Source organism: Panonychus citri, unplaced genomic scaffold (assembly GCF_014898815.1).
Source record: "Panonychus citri isolate SS breed McGregor unplaced genomic scaffold, ASM1489881v1 Contig00099, whole genome shotgun sequence".
NCBI classification, from domain to species: Eukaryota; Metazoa; Arthropoda; class Arachnida; order Trombidiformes; family Tetranychidae; genus Panonychus; species Panonychus citri.
The window spans coordinates 261,157-283,182 of record NW_026515504.1 but is presented as its reverse complement, the minus strand read 5'-3'; the positions used below and the strand labels follow the sequence as shown (position 1 = coordinate 283,182).

Here is a 22,026-nt window from a genome sequence, read left to right as displayed (position 1 = left end):
TAGATCACTTAACATTACAATTTTACATTTGTAATTTTGTTCTAAATCTTTCCGTTTTAACCCACAAAGTTCGAGGTCAATTTCTCCGTGATGTAGAATTAGTCGTTTACCAGTGAGAATTCTTAACAACTTATTTTGAACAGTTCCTAACGGTTCACCATTGTTGAGTTCAGGAGGAGGAACACCACCATAACATAAATTATACCTGCTTAAGTTGTGATGTTTAACACAAGTATAGTAAATGTTATTGACCTTGATAGTAGAGTCAAAATAGCCGGCCACACACAAACGACTAACCACATTTACTTCTTTTTCTCCATCAAATCGAGTACAACCTTCGCAATCTAAAGCAACGGTTTGCATTGGAGGTTCACCGATTTCTTTAAGGATAACATTATCTGGATTCAAAATACCTGCAACCATGATTTCACCTGCATGTCTAAAAGCTGCTCCGATGTTAACATCTTTTTTGATAGATCTTTTCGTAACTGGTGTTGCTTTGTTTGTATATTTTGATGGATTATACGGTTTAGAGTTGTCTGTAACTACCGTAGAGGCCAAAGTTGATGTATTTTGTTGTTGATATTTTGGACATTTAGAAACGTAATGAGAACGTTCATGACAATAAGTACAACAATGGCAATTTCTGGTACTATGGCCGATTGAGAAACAAATTCCACAGTAATCACATGGTAATTCTTGGTAGAATCCTGATCTAGTGGCCATCGTTTTTAAGAATTCACATCCTCGGTTGTACTCTTCTTGGTCATTAGAAAGGAGGATGATTATAGTAAATAAGGATTTTCTTCCTAAATAGATTTCGAATCGGGAATTTACAAAACTGTGTTTTACTCGTTGTCCATACCTCATGACACCATGTTCATTGAAGATTTTCGTCCAAAAGTCCGAGTTAGAATGTACTTTGATTGTTTTTGAAAATGTAAACAACGAAATTATATCTTTTCGTAAATCAAGTTGATGGGATGCTGACGGTATTTGATTCCAGCGATCTCGTTGGTTATTGTTTCTCTCATCAATCATCTTATCCATTTTTGATGACAAATTTCTGATAGCTGAGGGAGAAATATCTATTTTAAATACTGATTCTTGGGTTTGATCAGAAGGTTCTTCTATTTTTGATGTTGAAGGTATTATCTGAGGGACGGTATTGAAAGTATCAAGTTGGATATCAGGGTTATCTGGTGTTTCATTTTCAAGGGGAGATTCAGAACCAGAATCAATTCGTTCAATGATTGTAGTTGGGTTCTGTGGCATCGTTTTTAATATTTTGTATTGAAATAAATTATATCGTTTTTTAGGATTCATCTCTAAACAATAAATGAAAGAAAAAATAAAATCATGATTAAAATATAGTTAAAGTGAATAACTAGAGTTGATGATGGTGATGATGATGATGATGATGAGGATGATAAAGGTGTAGATGAGAATGAAGGTAAATTAGTTATGAATTTAGTTAGTTAAAAATGATTAATAAATTTTGGTTAAAATGTTAATTTGGGATTAATATTCCTTTTATATTTTCATTAGTTTTAGGGAATTCAGAATCTTTTTCTTCCATTTCGATTTCCTCATTCACTAAATCTGGCTGAATTAATCCAGGTCGAGTGTAGAGAAAACGAAGTTGAATTTTCTTAAAAAGACAAATTAAGAAATAGATTAAGATAAATGAGATTAAGATTGATGATAAAATCATCCAATTAGAATGACTATCTTCTTGAAGTGGTTTAAATTTAGTTATTTCAAGTTTAGGTAATAATTCTGAATGATCAATCCCAGCAAAAACTTGTTGGTCGATCCAATCATAATGTTTTGGGTCAATGATGTTTGATTTGACATATTTTAGGGTGAAGTAAGGGAACGAATAATTATCGATTTGTAAAGGTAAATTAAGTGAATGACTGAAAACCCATGCAGGACATTTGTGAGAGATATTATTCAGTTTGATATCGTGTCCAAAACAATAAACAAATCTTTTTTGTTCAGAGATTTTAACTTGAAGTAAACTTTCTCCATTATTGAGATTTGGACATTGTAAAGTTTTCCAAAAAATTTTGTCTTTTTCTGGTGCCATTTTTCGTTTGCATTCAAAATCGTGTCGTAATTGTAATGGGCCAGAATATGCATAACCATAAGTATCACAAATGTGATTCGATTTCAAGTTATATAACACTGTTTTTGGACCTTTGTAAAATAGACAATCATTAGTTGATTTTTTAAGGATAAATGGATCTGCTTCCATGATGAGATAATCGGGATTTAATTTATGGCCATGAATTAATAAGTCAATATAATTCTCATATGGATTGAGGACACATTTAATTGGAGTCATTAATCGTCTTGGATAGAGTTGAATATCATGTTGAGTGAGGTTAAAGAGACTAAACAATTGAGCACTAATTGTTTTATCTTTCCAATTTTCAAAAACGTCAACAAGTTGGACTTGGTTAACATGATATTGAGCTGCTAAATCTGCGGTTGTAAGAGACGAGCAGAGTGGTGCGTCTGAATGTAGTTAGACGAGTTGTTTGATTATCAACTTTATCGATTAAAGTATTAACATGTTTTTCTAATCTATTTATCGCTTCTTGGGCCGTGTTCTGGTTTGTAACTAATTTTGACATTGCTTTATTATTACCAGTCTGTATTGTATTATGGACTGATAAGCCAAGAGCACCAATACCAACAACAAGAGCAGCAGTGATCGCTAAAATCGTGAAAATTTCTCTTTCTTTCTGCTTTCCATTAAGTTTTTCTGTCCACATTTTCTTTTATTGGTTGCATGATATTCCGTTCGAAACTATTATCACACCAATTTGTAAACGATACTCTGTTCAACTCGGTTAGATTGAGTTTATCTGCGATGATGGAACAAGTATTATTCAAATATAATCGTGTCAAAATTTCACCTTCCATTGACGTGATGTCTCGATTTGATGGTCTCCAAACTATCGGTTTTACTAAATTGAAATTAGCATGAGATTGAATTATCAATGAAGAGATGACAATTAATGAAGATATTAAATTGGTTGTTGTTGGATTTTTATTTGGTGATCTAACTTTTTCGAAACGAATGGCTTCGACTTGTCTTTTTAGATCACAAATTCTTTCAACTCTTCTTTCACTTGGTGGTGTCTTTTCTACCGCTTTTGGATAAGTATAATGAAGACCAGTTGATTTTTTTGTTGGCGCTTTTGGAGTTAATTGTTGATTTAGTGTTGATTGGGGAGTAACAAAAGAAGGTGATGGAGGATTATGATTGATTGGACTACTTTGTCTTGGTCCAACATTACTCTCCCAATCTCGAATCAACTTTTCGAAATCTATGTTCATGTCTTTTGGTTTCTTCTTTGATTGTTTCGGGCCACCCGGAACAACTGTAGAAGATTTTGTTTTTATACTATCATCAATTGTAATCCACGAAGAATCATCGATTGGAACGATATCATCGTTTTCTTTGAAACTAACTTTCTTTAAGACTGGATACATGGAAATGCCGTCGATCGTTGATGAAGATTTATGGTCGGAATTTGAACAGTTAGATTTTTCTCTTATGTCAATAGGGATTTCAGAATCGTTTTTGTCATTATCAGAAATTGTTGAAGCATTTTCATCGATGTCAGGGATTGTTGAGGCATTTTCATCGATGTCAGGGATTGTTGAGGCATTTTCATCGATGTCAGGGATTGTTGAGGCATTTTCATTGATGTCTGGATTTATTGAAGTATGATTATTATCTAAAGTCGTTGGATTGTCGGCACCACCAATATCACTAACATTGGTATTATCGATCATTTCATTTCTTTCGATGAAAGGTTTCAACCTCTCAATGTTGACAGTCATTCTCCTTCTATCTGTCCCAGTTCCTTGAACTTGATATGTCAATGGAGTTTTTCTTTTTATGACGATGAAAGGACCATGTGATTTATGAAGCAGTTTATTTGCTAAGCCAGGTAAAGTATGGGGAAAACGGACCAATACTTTGTCACCTTCAGAGTATTCAACTGGTACTCTGTTGTTATTATAATTTTGAGCGTATTTACTTTGAGCCTCTTGTAAATTCGTTTTTACCATTTCTTGGATTTTAGGCCAAACACACTCGACAATTTCATCTTGATCGTAACGATAAAGAAGAGGCAGTTCAATTTCTGTTGGTAACAATGGATCACGACCGTAGAGGATTTTAAATGGTGCAAATTTGGTACTGGCTTGTTGATTAGTATTATAAGCGAAAATGACGAAAGGTAAATATTCATCCCAATCGGAGTGGTATTTATTGACATACATTGACAACATGGTGGCGATGATTGAATTGACTCGTTCAACTTGTCCATTACATTGAGGATGATAAGCGGTAGTAAAATTATGTTTGATGGCCAGGATGTAGTTAACTTGTTCAAGTAGTTTACTTGTGAAATTAGTCCCTTGATCTGATAGTAAAGTTTTTGGAGATCCATGACGGCAGAAGATATTAGTTATAAGAAACTTGGCCGTGATTTCAGCAGTATAACTACTAACGGCTTGAGCTTCAACCCATTTTGAATAATAATCGATTGCAACTATTATATATTCTTTACCGTGAGCTCTTGGGAAAGGACCTAATACATCGATCCCTACTCTGTCGAAAGGCTTTTCAGTTAGGGGCAATGGACTGATCAGACCGGGAGTTTTGATGAAAGGTGATTTCCGAGTTTGACATTTGATGCAACTGTTGACATAGTTTGTTATTTCTTTATTCATTCCAGGCCAAAAATAATGAGTTTTAATTCGATTATAAGTTTTTGAAACACCAGGGTGACCGGCGAAGACTGAGTCATGATGTAGAGTACAAACTGCATTTCTCAACGATTTTGGTACGACAATTAAGTCGACATCACCTTCAGGAGACCAGACGATTCGATAAAGAACATTTCCAACGATTTTGTATTTACTCAATCTTCGTTGTCGATTCTTACTTAACTTGAGAAAATTGTTTAGTTGATTAATTATTGAAGAGCAAAATCGATCATTTTGTTGTTTTTCTTGGAAATTGTGTGTATTTAAAGCGACTGATAAAACATTGATCCTTTGTTCTATTTTATCTTCACAATCATCAGGTTCTTCGACAGGGTATCGACTTAGACAATCAGCATCTTGATGACATTTACCACTTTTATAAATGATCTTAAAGTCAAACTCTTCTAAGAACAATGTCCATCTCATCAGGCGAGGAGGGAGTTTGCGTTTATTTTTCAAGAAACACAGGGAACAATGATCAGTTACTACTGTAAAGTGCTGGTGATCTACATAAGGTTTAAATTTCTCAAGAGCAAAAACTATGGCACAACATTCTAATTCTGAAATCGAATAGTTACTCTCACATTTAGAAAGTTGACGTGAAGCATATGCAATTGGTTTCCAACCTTCAGGATATTTCTGAACGATAACTGTACCTAATCCTTGACCTGAAGCATCAGTTCGAATTTCTATTTCTAATTTAGAATTGTAATGAGCTAAAACTGGTGGATTAATTAATGCTGATTTCAAAGTGTCGAAAGCTTTCTGTTCTTCTGATCCCCAATGAAAACCTACATCATTTTTTGTTAACCTGGTTGAGGGTTTGGCTAAAGTGGCAAAGTTTTTTATGAATTTTCTGTAATAGGAACAGAAGGCAATAAATGCCCTAACATCTTTTAATTTAGTTGGTGTTGGAAAATCTCTAACTGCATCTAACTTTTTCTGTTCAGGAAATTGACCTTCTTTAGTAATCTTGAATCCTAAGTAGGTAACTTCAGGTAAAGCAAAGAGACTCTTTGACATGTTTAATTTGAGGTTAGCTTGAATTAAACGTTGGAAAATTAATTCTAATCGAACTAAATGTTGATCAAAGTTTGAACTGAAGACTAAAATATCATCTAAATAAACTAAACAAGAATTATATTTGAGTCCTGAAAGAACAACATCCATACAACGTTGGAAAGTAGCGGGGGCGTTAGATAAACCAAAAGGCATGACATTGAACTCATAAAGACCATCGGTGGTGATGAAAGCACTTTTTTCTTTATCATTTGGATCTAATCCAATTTGATAATAACCTGATTCAAGATCTAAACTTGAAAAGTAACGAGCACCTTGTAAATAATCTAAAGCATCGATAATATTTGGGAGAGGATAATGATCTCGTTTAGTAACTGAATTTAGTTTCCTGTAATCAACGCAAAATCTCCAATCTCCTGTTTTCTTTTTGACGAGAACGATCGGTGAGGCCCAGGGTGATGATGATGGAGAGATGATGTTGATTTCTTGAAGTTCGTTAACTAATTTATTAGTTATTTCTCGTTTTTCTGAAGATTGTCGGTATGGAGAGACAGATATTGGAGGTTCGTTTCCAGTGTCGATTGAATGAACAAATTTATTGGTTAAACCAATATCATCAGCTGTTAAGGCAAAAACTTTTTTGTAATGAACCAAAAGTTTCTTTAATTTATAGATTTGATTCTCATCAAGGTTACTTCCAATTTTAATCTTATCGAAATCAGAACCAAAGACATCAATGTCGATAGTGAGATCATCATCTTTCTCAAAGATCTGTTTAGAGAGAATACCTTGATGATCATCATTCATGTCGATTATTGGACTTTTATCCACAGTTTCGAATGTTCCAAGAATTGAGCCAAATTTGACCTCGACATCATTGTCAGTAAAGTTGCAAATTTCAGTTAAACATGGTTGATTTTTATAATTAACAATTGCATTAGCCAAAACTGTTTTATCTTTTCGGTCCCAAGAAACTGGAGTTTGAATGAGATAATTTCCATTTTTGACTCGTTTCTTTCGTCCAGGGACAACAGCAATGAAACAACGAGATCGAGCAGGGACAACTGTATCTTCAGCAGCATGAATAGTATCTGGACAATTATCTAAAAGGATGATCCCACGATAAGTATCGACCAATACTTTAGCAGGTGTGTTAGCGTTCTGACCAATTAAAGCGGAAATTGATCCAGCTAATGATTCGACAACCATAGTAAGAATTGTAACAGTTGATTGTTTTCTACCAGATTCAAAAGTGATAGTGACTTCACATTGACCAAGAGGTTTCATGATGTTACAAGAAGGCTGAAACGATTGGACATTCGTAAGGTTGTAGAGGTGTGTCTAATTTATTAAATGTTTCTTTATCAATTATTGTTATCATTGCACCAGGATCAATAACAGATTTAATTGGTTTTCCATTCATTAAAACAGTTGTTTCAATTAATTTACCAACTTGCCAACTCAAGGGTGTAGATGATTGAGACGGGTGATGAATACAATTAGAAGTAAATGCAGCTGATGTAGATGGTTTAGGTGAAACAGATCTTGAGGTGTTTTCGGTTGTGGTCGATCAATCGGCTACCCGTTGATTTGGCACAAATCGATTACGTTGAAAGTAAGAATTTTGATTTTGAGATTGATTCTGGTGATAATTAAAATCTTGTTGTTGATTTTGTTTCGTTGTTGACTTGGTTGTTGTTGATAATGATATTGTTGTTGTTGTTCATATTGTTGACGTTCTCTGTCTTGCTAATTTAGGACAATCTTGAATAACATGATCGTTTTCTTTACAATAACGACAACCAACAACGGTACGATCCCTATTATCATTATTATAATTAACTTGGCCATTAAAGTTACGATTATTATTTCGATTAAAACTTGATCTTCGTTCGAATGGTTGATTAGAGGTATTTTTCAATTTAGCTATTTCTTCTCGAAGTTTATTCAATTCTTCTAAAATTGTCGAGACATCTGGTTGTATTGGATTTTCGATAGTTGGAGTGCTGAATGTAACAGTTTGATGAGCTATAACGGGTGGAGAGCGTAAACTTTCTTCACAAAGCTCAATAATCTTACACAACTCTTCGATATTTGTAGCAGGTCGAGAAATGAGCACATTTTTAACTGACGATTGTAAATTCGGAAGTAAGCCATCCACGATCAGCATAAATTTATCTTCGTTTTTAAGGGCAATTTTTCGACAGAGAGCATCTTTCTTTGTTATGTAAGACTCAGCTGATTCATCTGAATTTTGTTTCATATGAATAACCTGTGACCAAATATAATTATGAAAATTGGGAAGGGCAAACTTATCTTTAAACTTTTTCTTCAGATCAGACCAAGTTGATGGAGCTCCTTCGATTCCTGGGGCCATGTAGCCATCATACCAAATTTTTGCGGAACAAGAGAGAAACGATCCAAAAGCAGCGAATTTATCTTCATCATCCCACTTAAGTTGAGTTGCTTTTCGATCATATTCAACTAACCAATTATCGAGTTCTTCTCGATCTTTCGGGCTACCCGAAAAGAAGCGAAGGAATTGTTTGGTTGCACCTCGATAGGTGGGAGTTGAATCGTTTTCACTGGTTTTATTGTGGAAAGTTGACATCTCGATAAGTTGATTTGAATTTGCCATAACTTCACTAAGAGCATCCCACCGCTGCCACCAATTGTCACGTTTGTTTTTGTGACGGTTTTAAATATGGCAAATTAAAGTTTAATGGTAATAATTTTATAAAATGTTTAGAAGGGTACACAAGTTAATTGATTTATAATTGAGGGTGAACAATAAAGAGATTAAGATATAATAAAGAAGAAGAAAATATAAGAATACGGATTAATAGAAAGAAATTGATGAAAATCAATTGAACACAAATTAAAAGAAAAGAATTGATGAAAATCAATTGAACACAAATTAAAAGAAAAGAAGATTAATTAATTAATAAGGTGAACTTGAGTAGTCAAATGAAAATTTAACTCTGAGGATTCTAATTGATTTACTTTTGATTTTATACTGATGTCGAATTTTCTTGATCTAATCGATGAAATTGATTCTCATGGGAACTTTATACTAATTGATTTATTTAATTACCCTGTGAATCTTAACTAACTGATTACTATTAAATTGGTTAATTGATTTGATTTCCTGTAATTTTACTGAGTTAACTATTAACGATTTCCGATAATTAATGGTCTAACTTTAATTGTTGTTGTTTCCTAAATTAATTTTCTGATTAACTATTTAATTAATTACTGTATATTCATAATTGATTTTCTAACCTGAGAATTGTAACCTTATTAATTAAGTAACCTTTTACAAAAAAAAGAAGTTAAAGAAAACAAAAAGAAAGGGAAAGAGATTAGTCGGGCAACCCGGCTTATCTATTAGAATAATAAGATTATAGTAATGAAATTAAGGTAATAAGATTCTGGTGATGAGATTCTGGTGATGAGATTCTGGTGATGAGATTCTGGTGATGAGATTCTGGTGATGAGATTCTGGTGATGAGATTCTGGTGATGAGATTCTGGTGATGAGATTCTGGTGATGAGATTCTGGTGATGAGATTCTGGTGATGAGATTCTGGTGATGAGATTCTGGTGATGAGATTCTGGTGATGAGATTCTGGTGATGAGATTCTGGTGATGAGATTCTGGTGTTTAATTTTATTTTTAATGTTGAACTTTAGTTTAGTTGAAATTCAGTTTGACGGCAATTCGATTTATCTTAATTTTAGCTTAACTTGGATTCAGCTTAACTGAGATTCGGCTTAACTGAGATTCGGCTTAACTGAGATTCGGCTTAACTGAGATTCGGCTTAACTGAGATTCGGCTTAACTGAGATTCGGCTTAACTGAGATTCGGCTTAACTGAGATTCGGCTTAACTGAGATTCGGCTTAGATGGAGATTCGGTTGTTAATTGATCTTTCTGATAATCAATTGATTGATCTAAATTTTATATAACATCTTTCAATGATTCGAGCACCCGAATCATTGAAAATTCAATTTATCTAATTTTAAGGAGGAGAGGGATTCCACCACAACGGACACCCGTTGTGGTAAGGAGATGATAGGGAAAGGAAGGGAAAAGAAACATGTAAAGTTTTAATTTTTTACCTTTTTCTTATATATATATTTTGTATATATAAAATTAGCCAATTGTAGTAAAGAAAACTATTGAAAATATCAATAAACAATAACAATTTTTGAATATAAAACACTTGTTGTGATAGTTGTTGTTGTTGAGGTGAGAATGAGGGAAAAGGAAATAGAGAGAAAATGGAGAAAAAAAATAGACAGGAAAAGAAGAAAGAGGAAAAGGAATGTGGGCGGAGGGAAGAGAAAGAAGAGAAAGAGATTGAGGTAGACAGAGAGAGCGAAAGAGAAGAAGGAATTTGGGTGAGAGAGAGAGAAAGAGAAAGGTAAAGATGATGAAATTTTCATCATCACATTATCATTGAGATCCATGAAAACGATACCAAAGATAAGGTCGTGGTTCATTTTATCATGACTTGTATATTTCGTCAATTTATATAAGGGCAACTTTTTTTCGTATTTTCTTTCTATTTTCTTTTAGAACGGTTTCTACGAACTTATTCTCAACTTTCTCTAATTGATCCAGTTTATATTTATTGGTACAACTAATTTAAATGAATCACAATTTAGGTTTAAATGAAAGTTTAATTGCAATTAAATGATGTTAATCAATTGGAGGTAAGTTAATCTACTTGCTTATTGTAAGTTTTGGTACAATTTTCTTGTCAAATCATTTAATCCGTTTGTTTTACATAATTACTAATATGTTTTTCCATTGTTTTCTATTAAGATTACTTTTACTATTTGGTAAGTTAACAAACATTACTTGTTTTACTTTAATGTAATTGATAATTTTTTGCTATCACTTCTTACAGCTATGGTTGTTGACTGTAATATACCAAATATCACAGTTAATGATAATATTATTAGAAATGGTGAGTGCTGTTGCATCATCATTTTGATAAACCCGTTAACCGACAAAGAAGTAGAAATTAGGAAAGAAGTCACTTGCACGCTTATTAACGCAACATCAGATGTTTCATTTTAACAAGCGAAATATCTACAGGGTTATTCAGCTATTTTCGCTTATGTTTTTTTGCAATTTTCTCAGCAACAAGAAGTCCCAGCGGCTCAAGACTCGAGTATTATGAGTTTGCATGATACTCAATTGTCATATTAAAAGATCAAGGTCATTCAGGTCATCGGCTAAATAACGTGTTTCAGGTCATTTTATATAATTTTTCACGCTTATTCATCCTGAGCTACAATTCTAAAGTTGATTGTAACTTTCAATCAGAAGATATTGCAGTTTAATAAAACCGTTACTGAGATTCTTTAATTAATTGAACTTATCTTAAAAGTTTACCCTAAAGTCATTAAAGTCTGAAAACTTGAAGCCAGTGCTACCACACATACTTTTTTATAGATATACCTTCAAATGACCTTGAAACGTGTTCTTTTACCAATGACCTGAATGACCCTGATCTTTTTATAAAAATTAAGTATCACTCAAACTCATGAAACTTGAGTCTCTGGGACTTCTCGTTGCTGAGAAAATCACAAAAAACATCGGCGAAAATAGCCCTGTAGTGCAACATCACTGCATTTTCAAAATGTACGAAATGCTGAAAATCTCCGAAATCACTCAGTCAGCCCTCTATAGATTAAATCATATTCTTTAATTCAGTGAACCAGGACCGTATGTTAGTTGTACAGTAAATCGTATTTTCTAAAATGCTATCATTATTAATCGACTATCGGTACTTTTATCTTTCAATGTTTATCGAGATGAATAGATGCCTGCTTCCTGAGGTATGGAAAAAATCTTCTAAATTTAAACTTTTAGACGAAAGTTGAAGGCAGAAAAAAGAATGAAAAATTGAGAATATTTTTGACTTTTAATGTAACATTTTTCATTCGATAAACAATGAAATCTATTTGTATTTTATTCAATAAAAAATGATGATTTATTGATAAAGATGAAATAGTGAATAAGAGACAAAGTTGTGAATAAATTTCGTGACGAAATTCATATGATCACAAATCTAAAACTTGACTTGATTGATTGTCATTGAAAGTAACATTGTAAAGAAATTCAACTTTTCGTATCCTCAAAGTTTGGAATTGCATTTTCAATCCAAACCTAAACTTGATCCAATGACCACGATAATTTAAACTGTTTCGAAAGCATATAACCACAAATGATCAATATCGAGTGATTAATGATTACATTATCGACACAACCTGTATTATTAAGCTGAATTTATCGGAATCATCGAAAGTTTCATGGTGAAGATTTTGTTAAATAATGAAAAGGTCATTTAGCTTGATCTAATTAAGAGATGAGATTGACAAATCATCTATCCAGTTGACATGAGTTTGGCTCGAAAGGCTAAACAGAATATTGTTAAAATGTTAATCTATTGGAAAGCAAGAATCAAATTAACCAAAATTTGACATTGATTTGGAAGTATTGACAATCGCTCGACTCAGATATTATCTTTTAATATGATTATGAAAATGTCATAAGAAGTGTAGGTAAATACATCGAAATGATCAAAACAAATGGAGAATTGAAAGCGAAAAAAAATAGTGATGAAGATGAAAATTCATGAGAAAAGGAAGAGAAAAAAGAAAAGAATTGTCTTGACTTTTTTTTCTCGGTTAAGGTCAATTGATTTTTGGACTTTTTTCTTCTAGACCAATAAATAGTGACCAATGGAAAGTATTATTAGTATTAATAGAAATGAACAAAAGTTACTTGTCCATAAGGTTGCTGGTTATTGAAAGAAACTTAGGAAAACGATGATGATCAGGGATAATCATGTTGATGATCAGAAATACAGAGGTTACAATGTTGAGCATGAGGTTATTCATCTGAAATCAATGAATCAAGCAGAAAATAATAGATAATAGTTAAAGTATAAGAGTTTCTATCATAAGAATGTTGAAAAGTTAAAGCATCATGATGAAGATGATGATGAAAACTTATTCTCATTGTGATAATAATGAGAGACCCTGAATGGTAACACTGGGTGAAAGAATGTTACAAGAAGAATGTTGGAATATTTCTTAATTCTGACAATAAGAATGTCTCAAGTGATTTTGAGATGGCGAAAATGGAACAGGAAGAAAAATTGATTTCCAAACATTGTCTTTGCAATTTATTTGTTTCTCGAGAATAAGTATCGTTCCAATATCATTATCATCTCCATAATGATTATCATGATTACTATCATGATGAGAAAATATATATTTTACAAAATAGAATATGAAAAAAAGGGTGGAGTTTTTGACAATTGAAGGAGAAACTTTTTCTTTTGATTATCTATTGAATGTTGAGAGTCACACAAATTGGAATGAAATGAACATTGAAGTTGCAGGGTAAAGATGAAGGTTCATGATGATGCTACTGATTTCTATTAGAAAAGTGAATTTAGGCTGACAGGTTCATTGAGCAGTCCAATCAAAGGGTTTCAGTTACACTGGGTAGAGAACGAGAGAGGGAGAAGGAAAATAATATATTCGACATTCTTCTTGTTCGATTTCTTTCCTTTTCCTCCTCCCTTTTCGTATCATTCTATTTTCCAAAGTGTTCACAACAATCATCATCTTCATTTTCTTTTACTATCATCTCACTGGTGAATTCGCAGTCATTTGTCTCTGTTTACTTTTCCTCTTCTTCTTCTTAACTACAATATTCTACTCTCACACTTTTGTTTTTTCTTCTAATGATGAAAATAACGGTAATAATGAATTTTCATTCTTCCAATTTTCTAAAACTCAGATTTCATCCTGAATCAGTTGAGGTTTCTAAACATGGAATAAGTCAAAGAGGAGAAAAGATTTGATTCTTTTACCAATGAGTCGGAATCACTTAATATATACAGAGAGAGACTCTTTTCAGCTCGAATAGATCACAACTTTTTTTCTTCTTCCTTTTCTTCATCTTATTTTGATTTGATACCTTAAAGTTCAATAAAAATAGCAAATTGTCATTACGAAGTTTATCCTCAAGGTGAATCTCCCAATTGTATCAACAAGATTGGCGAGAAATTAATAATAATAATAATAATAATGTTAAATGTAGGGAAATAATCTCCAAGCGATATATTTGATAATTGCTCCAATTCAAAGTATCTCATGGATTTAACTTCAAACACAATCAAGGGTGAAAAATGTAATTGCACTAATTGCTTGGCCATCTAATTAATTAATGCTAATGATTATAAATATATTTTCTCTGATGGTCAACAAAGAAGAAAACATGGAAAATAATAATAATAAGGTCAGTGTGTTAATATTATCTGGGAACAGGATGAAACCGATTAACTCAACACATAAATCGGATTAAAACTTATTCCTAACAATAAGATACATGATACAATTAATCCGATGGCTTTTTGTTATCTCTCTCTCTCTCTCTCTCTCTCTTGGCTGAGCGAAAATAAGTTGATGCCAAAAAAGTTCTAGAACTTTTGTTTCCTCTTCCTTTTTCTCGAACTCCCAACATCCCAATTAAAGGGTACAAACAAAAACCTGGGAAACTGAATAATCATGTCAAACACAATCAAGACTGATCACTATAATTAAACCTTTACCAAATTAACGGATACTAATCATTGGAATACATTTTATCAGATTAATTATCACAAGAAATAACTTGTTAGTTGTGAATGTAATTCAATAATCTACTGAAATATATTAAAAGAAATTCCCAGGAGACATTTATCCGGGTAAAACTAAATTTCATAAAATTATCAAGACCTTTCACCATGTAAACAACAGGTAAAAAAAGTTCAGTTCATTCAGAGAAATATTAAAATAGAGGATTGCATTTTCTTGAACTTTCCCATGTATTCAACGGTTGTAATAGGCGAAAATTGAAAATAATATTGTGGATTCTATTCAATTTTTCATCTGAAACATGTATTATCATAAGTTCATGATGCTGTCAGCTTTCAGTGCTTTATATATAATTTCATTCAGAGTTAACTTTAGTTTTAGATTAAATTACTAATTTGTTACCTTGAGACTATTTTTTTTCATCACGATTATCGATTATGTGTTTGAAAATTTGTTTTCATTAGTTAGGGTATTGTAATATTTGGATGAAGACTTACCATTTTCAGCGATACAGGTTAACTCCATTGGTTCATCTTGTGGATATGGTCCAGCGATGGCATATACAGGTTGATCCAATCGATCTTTTATAAACATACCCTTTGGAGGGACTAGGAAAAGATGTAAAAAGATTCAAGTAGGAGGAAGAAGAGATTAAGGTAAATCAATGTGAACAGATAATGTCAATTTCTCAGATAGAACTGTAAGTTTCAGGATAAATCTTCTCAATCCCATCCATCAATTAATCTTATTTGATATTATCAGAGCAGAATGATGAGGAAGAGGAAGAAGATTGAGAATGAACCTTTCTCTCTCTCTCTCTCTCTCTCTCTCACTCACTCTATCTTTAGATTTTTCTATTCTATTCCTGTTTATGTTTTCATCTAGTAGTCCATCATAATCTTCCTCTTTTCTTCCCTCATCTTCTTGACCAATGATTATCTATTTTCTTTCTTTCACCTCCTTCATAATCATTCCATAGTTAATCAACAAAAATCTTATCACTAATCAAGAGATTCAACCTTAAATTGTAATTGATCATTATTGTTGTTATTCACTCCATGATAAATAAACCTTTCACTTTTCTATCCCACTGTTATTATTAATTCTCACTGAGAATTAAGATGACCATCATCATCATCATCTTCTTCTTCTCCTCCTCCTCTTTCATGATACTGATTAAATGGACACTGGAAATGGGATAAAGTTTTAGCTTCATTTTCCGTTTAACTGACAATTAATTTCAACGTGATATTGAGGAGACATAATTTTATTGGATTATCTTGATAAGATTAACCAGAAATAAGGAGCAACATAGTTAAGTGGTATTTAGATTAAACCTCATAATACTCAAATAGTAGATTCATCTTACCATATATCTTATCATATATTATAATATAAATAAATTACATATGCAAATGAAACTTATTCAATGACCAATGGTCAGTGTATGTCGTCAGATATTAATATTACATGGACATTCACAAATGATTATATTAGTTGTATTGCAAGATAATTTGTAACATTGAATTATTATGGTTAATCAATATCAAGCTTAATTTAGGCTGTTGATTATCTAGAGTAATTTATTAATAGTTGAAAATAACAAGGAAAACAATTTCAATTGAAATCATGTTTCTCAACAACATCATCATGTAAATTTCAATCTGAATGATCATTTAACCTTAGCAATTGAGAAGAAGTTGGTTCTTTTTTATTTATTGAACATTTCAAGAAGATAAAAAAAAAGTTCAATGTAAAATTGAGCATTTTACATGAGATGAACCATGGAAGTAAATTATTATAAATGATTGAAATAAAGCTAAGAGTAAATGATAAACAAACTAATCAAAAGATGTTATGAGTTCTAAGATGATGATAATGATGATGATGATGATCACCACCATGAAGATCAACAACATTATCATGATGATGATGACAAAAGAAAGAGATTCCATTAAAGTCTAGAGGGAATGATTTATTTCACTTTATGGGAGTTACTTAACTGTAATTCCGGTATAACTATCATCCGGAAGAGTTGTCATCATCTTCTAATTTCTTAAACTATATAATTTTCATCTTAAAATAACCTTATCAAGATCGATATGAGGATGAAAATGAAGATGATGATTGATTTAGAATATAAAAAGTAAGCTGAAATTCAGGTAAAAATAATACCGGAGAAAAGTTCTAATGAAAATCATTGAACAATTGAACGATGAACAAGTTAAAATGATGAAGTTAATCAAGAGCAAAAAAATGAACATTATCACGAGAAAATATTGATAATAATCAGAACATTTCTCTCATTCTAAGTATCCCCTGAATAACCATCACCACCATCAGCATCCATTTGATCATTTTTGATACAATTTAGTTGATCAACTCCCTGATGAGAAAGTTCTGAATGAAACTCTGAAAGTTTCATCATTTTACCTTAAAGGTTTTTATCTGATTTTTTTTCTGTGCTCATCTTCATCTTGTTTCAAACAAAATGCTACATAAACTTTTATTATTATCAAATATCTTTACAAGAATATACATTTCAACTTGTTAGTATCATGTTATCTTGCCTTGGGCTATATCAACAACAAAGATGATAAAATGATAACCTTTTGTTCATTATTCTAAATTTCAATGGTTTCCATGATGATAATCATCAATCTGATGATCAGAAAGTAAATATATTATCATATGAAATTATTTTTTACTACCAATGAACAATCAGAACTTTTTTTTTCTCCTATTGTTATTTCAGGTTAACCATAATGAGGTATATTAACATTACTATCCTGATAAAATGTCATACATTATGTTCAATGGTAAATTTGTCTTCATCCTCTTCATTATCATCACTTTTCTTACCATCATACTCAATCCTATTATATCATTTCTCTTACACACCTCTTTCATTTATCTCTCTCATTCTCTACTTGACCACTTCCGGTTCTCCTTTTCTACTTAATTTAATCCTCGTCATGGTTTTCCATTCCTTTCTCAATATCTTATTCCTCAGTCTCATCTAATCATGAGACTCTAGTGATTCAGTATAATCATTATCATCATCATACATAATCAATCACAATGATCAACCTTTTAAATCCCAAAATTTGGTTTACCCTGTCAACCAATAATAATCAATGGAAGATGAATTTCTTTCTCTATCATCATCATCATCATCATCATCTTCATCTATTCATCTCCTTTATCATCACCTTTAACCAGAATTCCTTGAAAATCTAGACTCATCAACCAGCCCACTTAAATATTATAACTAAAAGATTCTGTTGGAAGAAAAGGAAAACATGAAAAAGTTCAATCACATTGAGAACCAATTAAAAGTCCAACTTGTAAACAGAAACATGAATCTTGACTCGAATGATTCTGTCATTTGGAATTTGTCTCAAGGATGAAACTTTAACCGATCCTACATGATACCCTCTTCTCATCACCATGATGAGCTTTTTTCCATTTCTTTTCTTGTTCTTTTTTTCCCTGGTTATCCCTTTTATTGAGAAAATGCTGGTAAAGAAATCCAATTCAAACAGTCACTATTGTATTCCAAGCAAGAGAAACATTGGAAAAAGGGATTTAAATGATTCCATCATTTCTTTGCGATGTAGAGTGACGACTGTACATTACAGGAGTTTAGCAAAAGGTCGAGTTGTGGGCTATCAATAAAAATGTCTACAAACTTTTCGATAAGTTTAAGAAAAGTTATTGAGGAATCGACGAAGCTAATAGAAGACTCAATTTAAATTCTACACGTTTGGTTTTGTTCATAATCTAAATGATGAAATTAATCTCAAAGAATTTTGAATGAAACAATCACCTTTTCTTCATTATTATTAATAAACAAGTTTAGAATCAAGTTTAAAGCTGGAAAATATTGCAGATTAAATTTTGATAACTTATCATGATTATCTACGAGAATTATCAAAATTTTATTATATTATTTTGTAATTTACGATACATATTATCAACCTAATGGCCTCATAAAAACAGATAATCATATGCTGATCTGATGCTGAGGTGAATATACCTAAAGCTCAATGTTGATTAGCTATAACCTTTTTCTTTTCCTCATCATCACCATTCTTATCATCCTGTTGGTTTTCAGGGTTTGTGTTCATGATGATTCTGAATTACTCTTCGTATCCTTCTTCCTTACTTCATGATTGTTAAGTGATCATCAAAATTCTGATCATAAAGCTTGGAATTTTTCTCTCTCTTTTCTCTCATTTTTTGCCTTCGATATAATAGAAACTTATTCTCCTTGGATACTATTATTGTTTCAAAAAATTTTTCTTCTCTTTCCATGAATCCTACCAGAATTTCTCAAAAGAAAAGTTTAGATTAAACAATTTACCTGGAATTATTTAAAGGAAAGAGAAAGAGAGAGAGAGAGAGAGAGAGAGAGAGAGAGAGAGAGAGAGATAAATGTTAAGCTATAACTTCCAGAACGTAACCATGGCAACGATTTAACAGGAAAACGATAATGAGTCAATAGATTTAACCATTATTATCATTTAAGTGCATTAAATACACGTATCGTTGTTCAGGTCAATTGAATAGTTTCTTAGTAATTATTTGGTAAATATTATCATTACCATGAACATTGTTGAGAGTTGATTTTTGTTGATGATCGTGTATTGTTTCATAATGACCATGTTATTAAAATGAACTGAATTAAATTTGATAATAATCAAAGGTAATGTGCTGCTAATGTGATAAACTGTAATCAAAAAATACATATTACATAATTTTCATGAGGCAATTCTGAGTTTTCCCCGAGTGAATGATATATTAATTTAATCTTCATCAAGTTAATATCAACTCAAGAATCAGACAGATTTTAATATTTAATTACCTGATTCTGTCTAAAGTTTTTTTTTCTAATTGTTCAAGTTAATTATCTTGCTATTCATTTGCATTAATTTCATAATTCTTATGATATTTTCTCATTATCTTTGTCAACAATATAATTATTACAAAATGAGCAATTAATTAATGCTAATTAACTTGCAGAAAGCAAACCCATCTCTCTCTCTCTCTTTGCTAATACAATATGTAAATAATTTTCACGATCTCAAATTATTACAATTCATACTTCATATTATTAATTTGATTACTTTTCTATTTTTTAATTGAATATCTTATCAATGGGATTTGAATTGTTCGAATATATTAAGTTGAAACTTACCAATGACATTTATCTTGATTGTTTGGGTTTTCGTTCTAGCCCATTTGTAATCAGCTCTACATGAAAAATAGCCATCATCCGATGGATTAACTGGATTAATGAGTAAAAAGGGTGGATCAAATGTCGATCCAAGAGTGATACGATTCTTGAATTGAGTTTGAAGAAAATGCTGTGGACGTGATTCCCGGAAGTCAAGTGAATAAAAGGGTGGACCGGTTGCATTTCCGTTCTGATACCAGAGTATAACAAGAACCTCATCCTTTCCACTGAGTGAAACATTACATGGTATCTTAACTGCTCCATTTACAGGGACAGTTATCTCAAGAATATCTAAGCAGAAAAAAAAGAGGAAAGGAAAACAAAAAGTTCAATCTTGGAACTGAAATAAGATATATGTATACAGGATGATCATGAATGATGAATGATGACCAAGGTATGTTATTCATGTTATAAATAAATATATCAATATATTATTTAGAGAAATCAGATTATCAGAGTCATTTGTGAACCAGATCAACTTTATCATGAAAGAAAAGAAGAAAAAAAAAATTTTCTCTGTAAAATCTTAAAAGATTTTCCATAATTTCATGTTCATCATCTTCTTAGGATTCATTTGAATTAACTTTATTAATTCTTCTCAATCTAAGTGGACTGTACAATAATATTTTCTTGATATTCTGAATTGAAATTCATTCCTTTACTTTTGAAGAAAAATTTTATCATGAAAATTGAGAAAAATATCTCCAGAACATTGAAAATTGAATTGAACCATTCTTGCTGTTTGAGTTTTCCATCAGCATCAACATCAACATCATCATCATTATATTATCATTTTCATCAATTTTCAACATTATCATCATAATGTTCATTATCTTCAGCTGATTTAATCAATTTTCTGAATGTTGAAAAAAAAAAGTTAAACTTACAATTAAGTTGAATGTGTAATTTGAATGAACTAAACTTTTGATTTTCGTTATTTACTTAATAGTTTTCACTTAAAGATAATGATAATCATTGTAGACTAACTAATGATACATTTGATTATATGATCTGAGGGAAAATAATGAGAAAATCATTGTTAATGATAATGATAACATTCAAATAGATTAACCTTTTTAATAGACCTGAAACCGGAAGTATGATGATCCTAATTGGACAATGAATTCTGGTAATTATTGGCACATTTGTGGTGAAAAATTATGACCTGAGATCACTTTCCAATCTCTAATCGTTTCTAGGCCAAAAATGGCTCGAAATGGTTTATCGATGAAATTGTTTTCTGATCAACAAAGTAGGTCAATAATTGGAAATAAATAACAACAATTAATTTTTGCTTGTATTGCAATAAGATAACAAATATTGTTACATCAGCAATACAATCAACAGAAATGGTAATGATTGTTAAGTAATCACAATAAATATCAATAGTGGACAAGAATAGTAATCAAAGTTATTATGAAACAATCATGATAACAAGATGATAGTTTAATCAATGAATGATCAATTGTTTGAATTATGTTTTTTCTCATGTTAACAGTTAATCAAAGTCTCATTATTAAACTAACGGTAACGTTTGTAATATATTATGGTAACAAAAAGGTAACAAGGATAAAGACAAAGACTTAATCAAGGTAAACACGGTGATGATGATGATGAGGATGATAATGATGATGGTTATTATTATCTTCATCTTGATGATTTACTCATGTAAAAAGAAAGGTATTAACATTTTCTTATGTTGATCAGTGACATAAGATGATGATGATAATGATGATAACAATAGACTAGAAAATATTAAAAGGTTAACAATTTACAAGAGACTCGACAAGAGGATGAACCATAACAAGAAAAACTTTTACATCAACAATGAGTTTTTTTTTCACTCACCTTAACCTGAGCTTTGTAACCTTTTTGATGTCATCATCACTTGAGTATTTTTGATGAGGTGAGAGAGAGAGAGAGGGAGGGAAAAAATCAACATGATAACAATGGTGATAATGATGATAATGATGATGACAAGTTTTCCAAAGTAAAACTTGAATTAGATGGTGTAAAGAACAAGTCAAGATAAGGATAAAACATTGAGAATATTTGAAAAGAAAAAGAAAAGAGAAGAGAAGAGAGAAAAAATGATATCCCGGAAACGGAAATGATGGAGAAAAATGTTATCATCTTGTATTTTCCATCTCTCTCTCTCTCTCTCTCTCTCTCTCTCTCTCTCTCTATCTCTCTTTCTATTTCTCACTTCTCCTTACAACTTTTTTTTTCAATGGATAAATGGATGAATAGATAAATATTATTAATGTTTCACTGATTAGAGTGATAATAATAATACATTAGGGTAATT

General features: G+C 31.4%; 1 protein-coding gene across 4 annotated transcripts in view; it reads right to left on the bottom strand.

Moving 5' to 3' along the window:
- The window catches only part of LOC128388471 (uncharacterized), a 66,360-nt gene that overhangs the window by 39,835 nt on the left and 4,499 nt on the right, over positions 1-22,026 (bottom strand). For all 4 annotated transcript variants that reach the window (XM_053347870.1, XM_053347871.1, XM_053347873.1 and 1 more), the window contains exons 2-3: positions 19,680-20,009; positions 14,977-15,087 (exon numbers count right to left, since the gene is read on the bottom strand). In XM_053347870.1, coding sequence (XP_053203845.1) covers positions 14,977-15,087; positions 19,680-20,009 — 441 coding nt within the window. The remainder of the gene's footprint in view (positions 1-14,976; positions 15,088-19,679; positions 20,010-22,026) is intronic.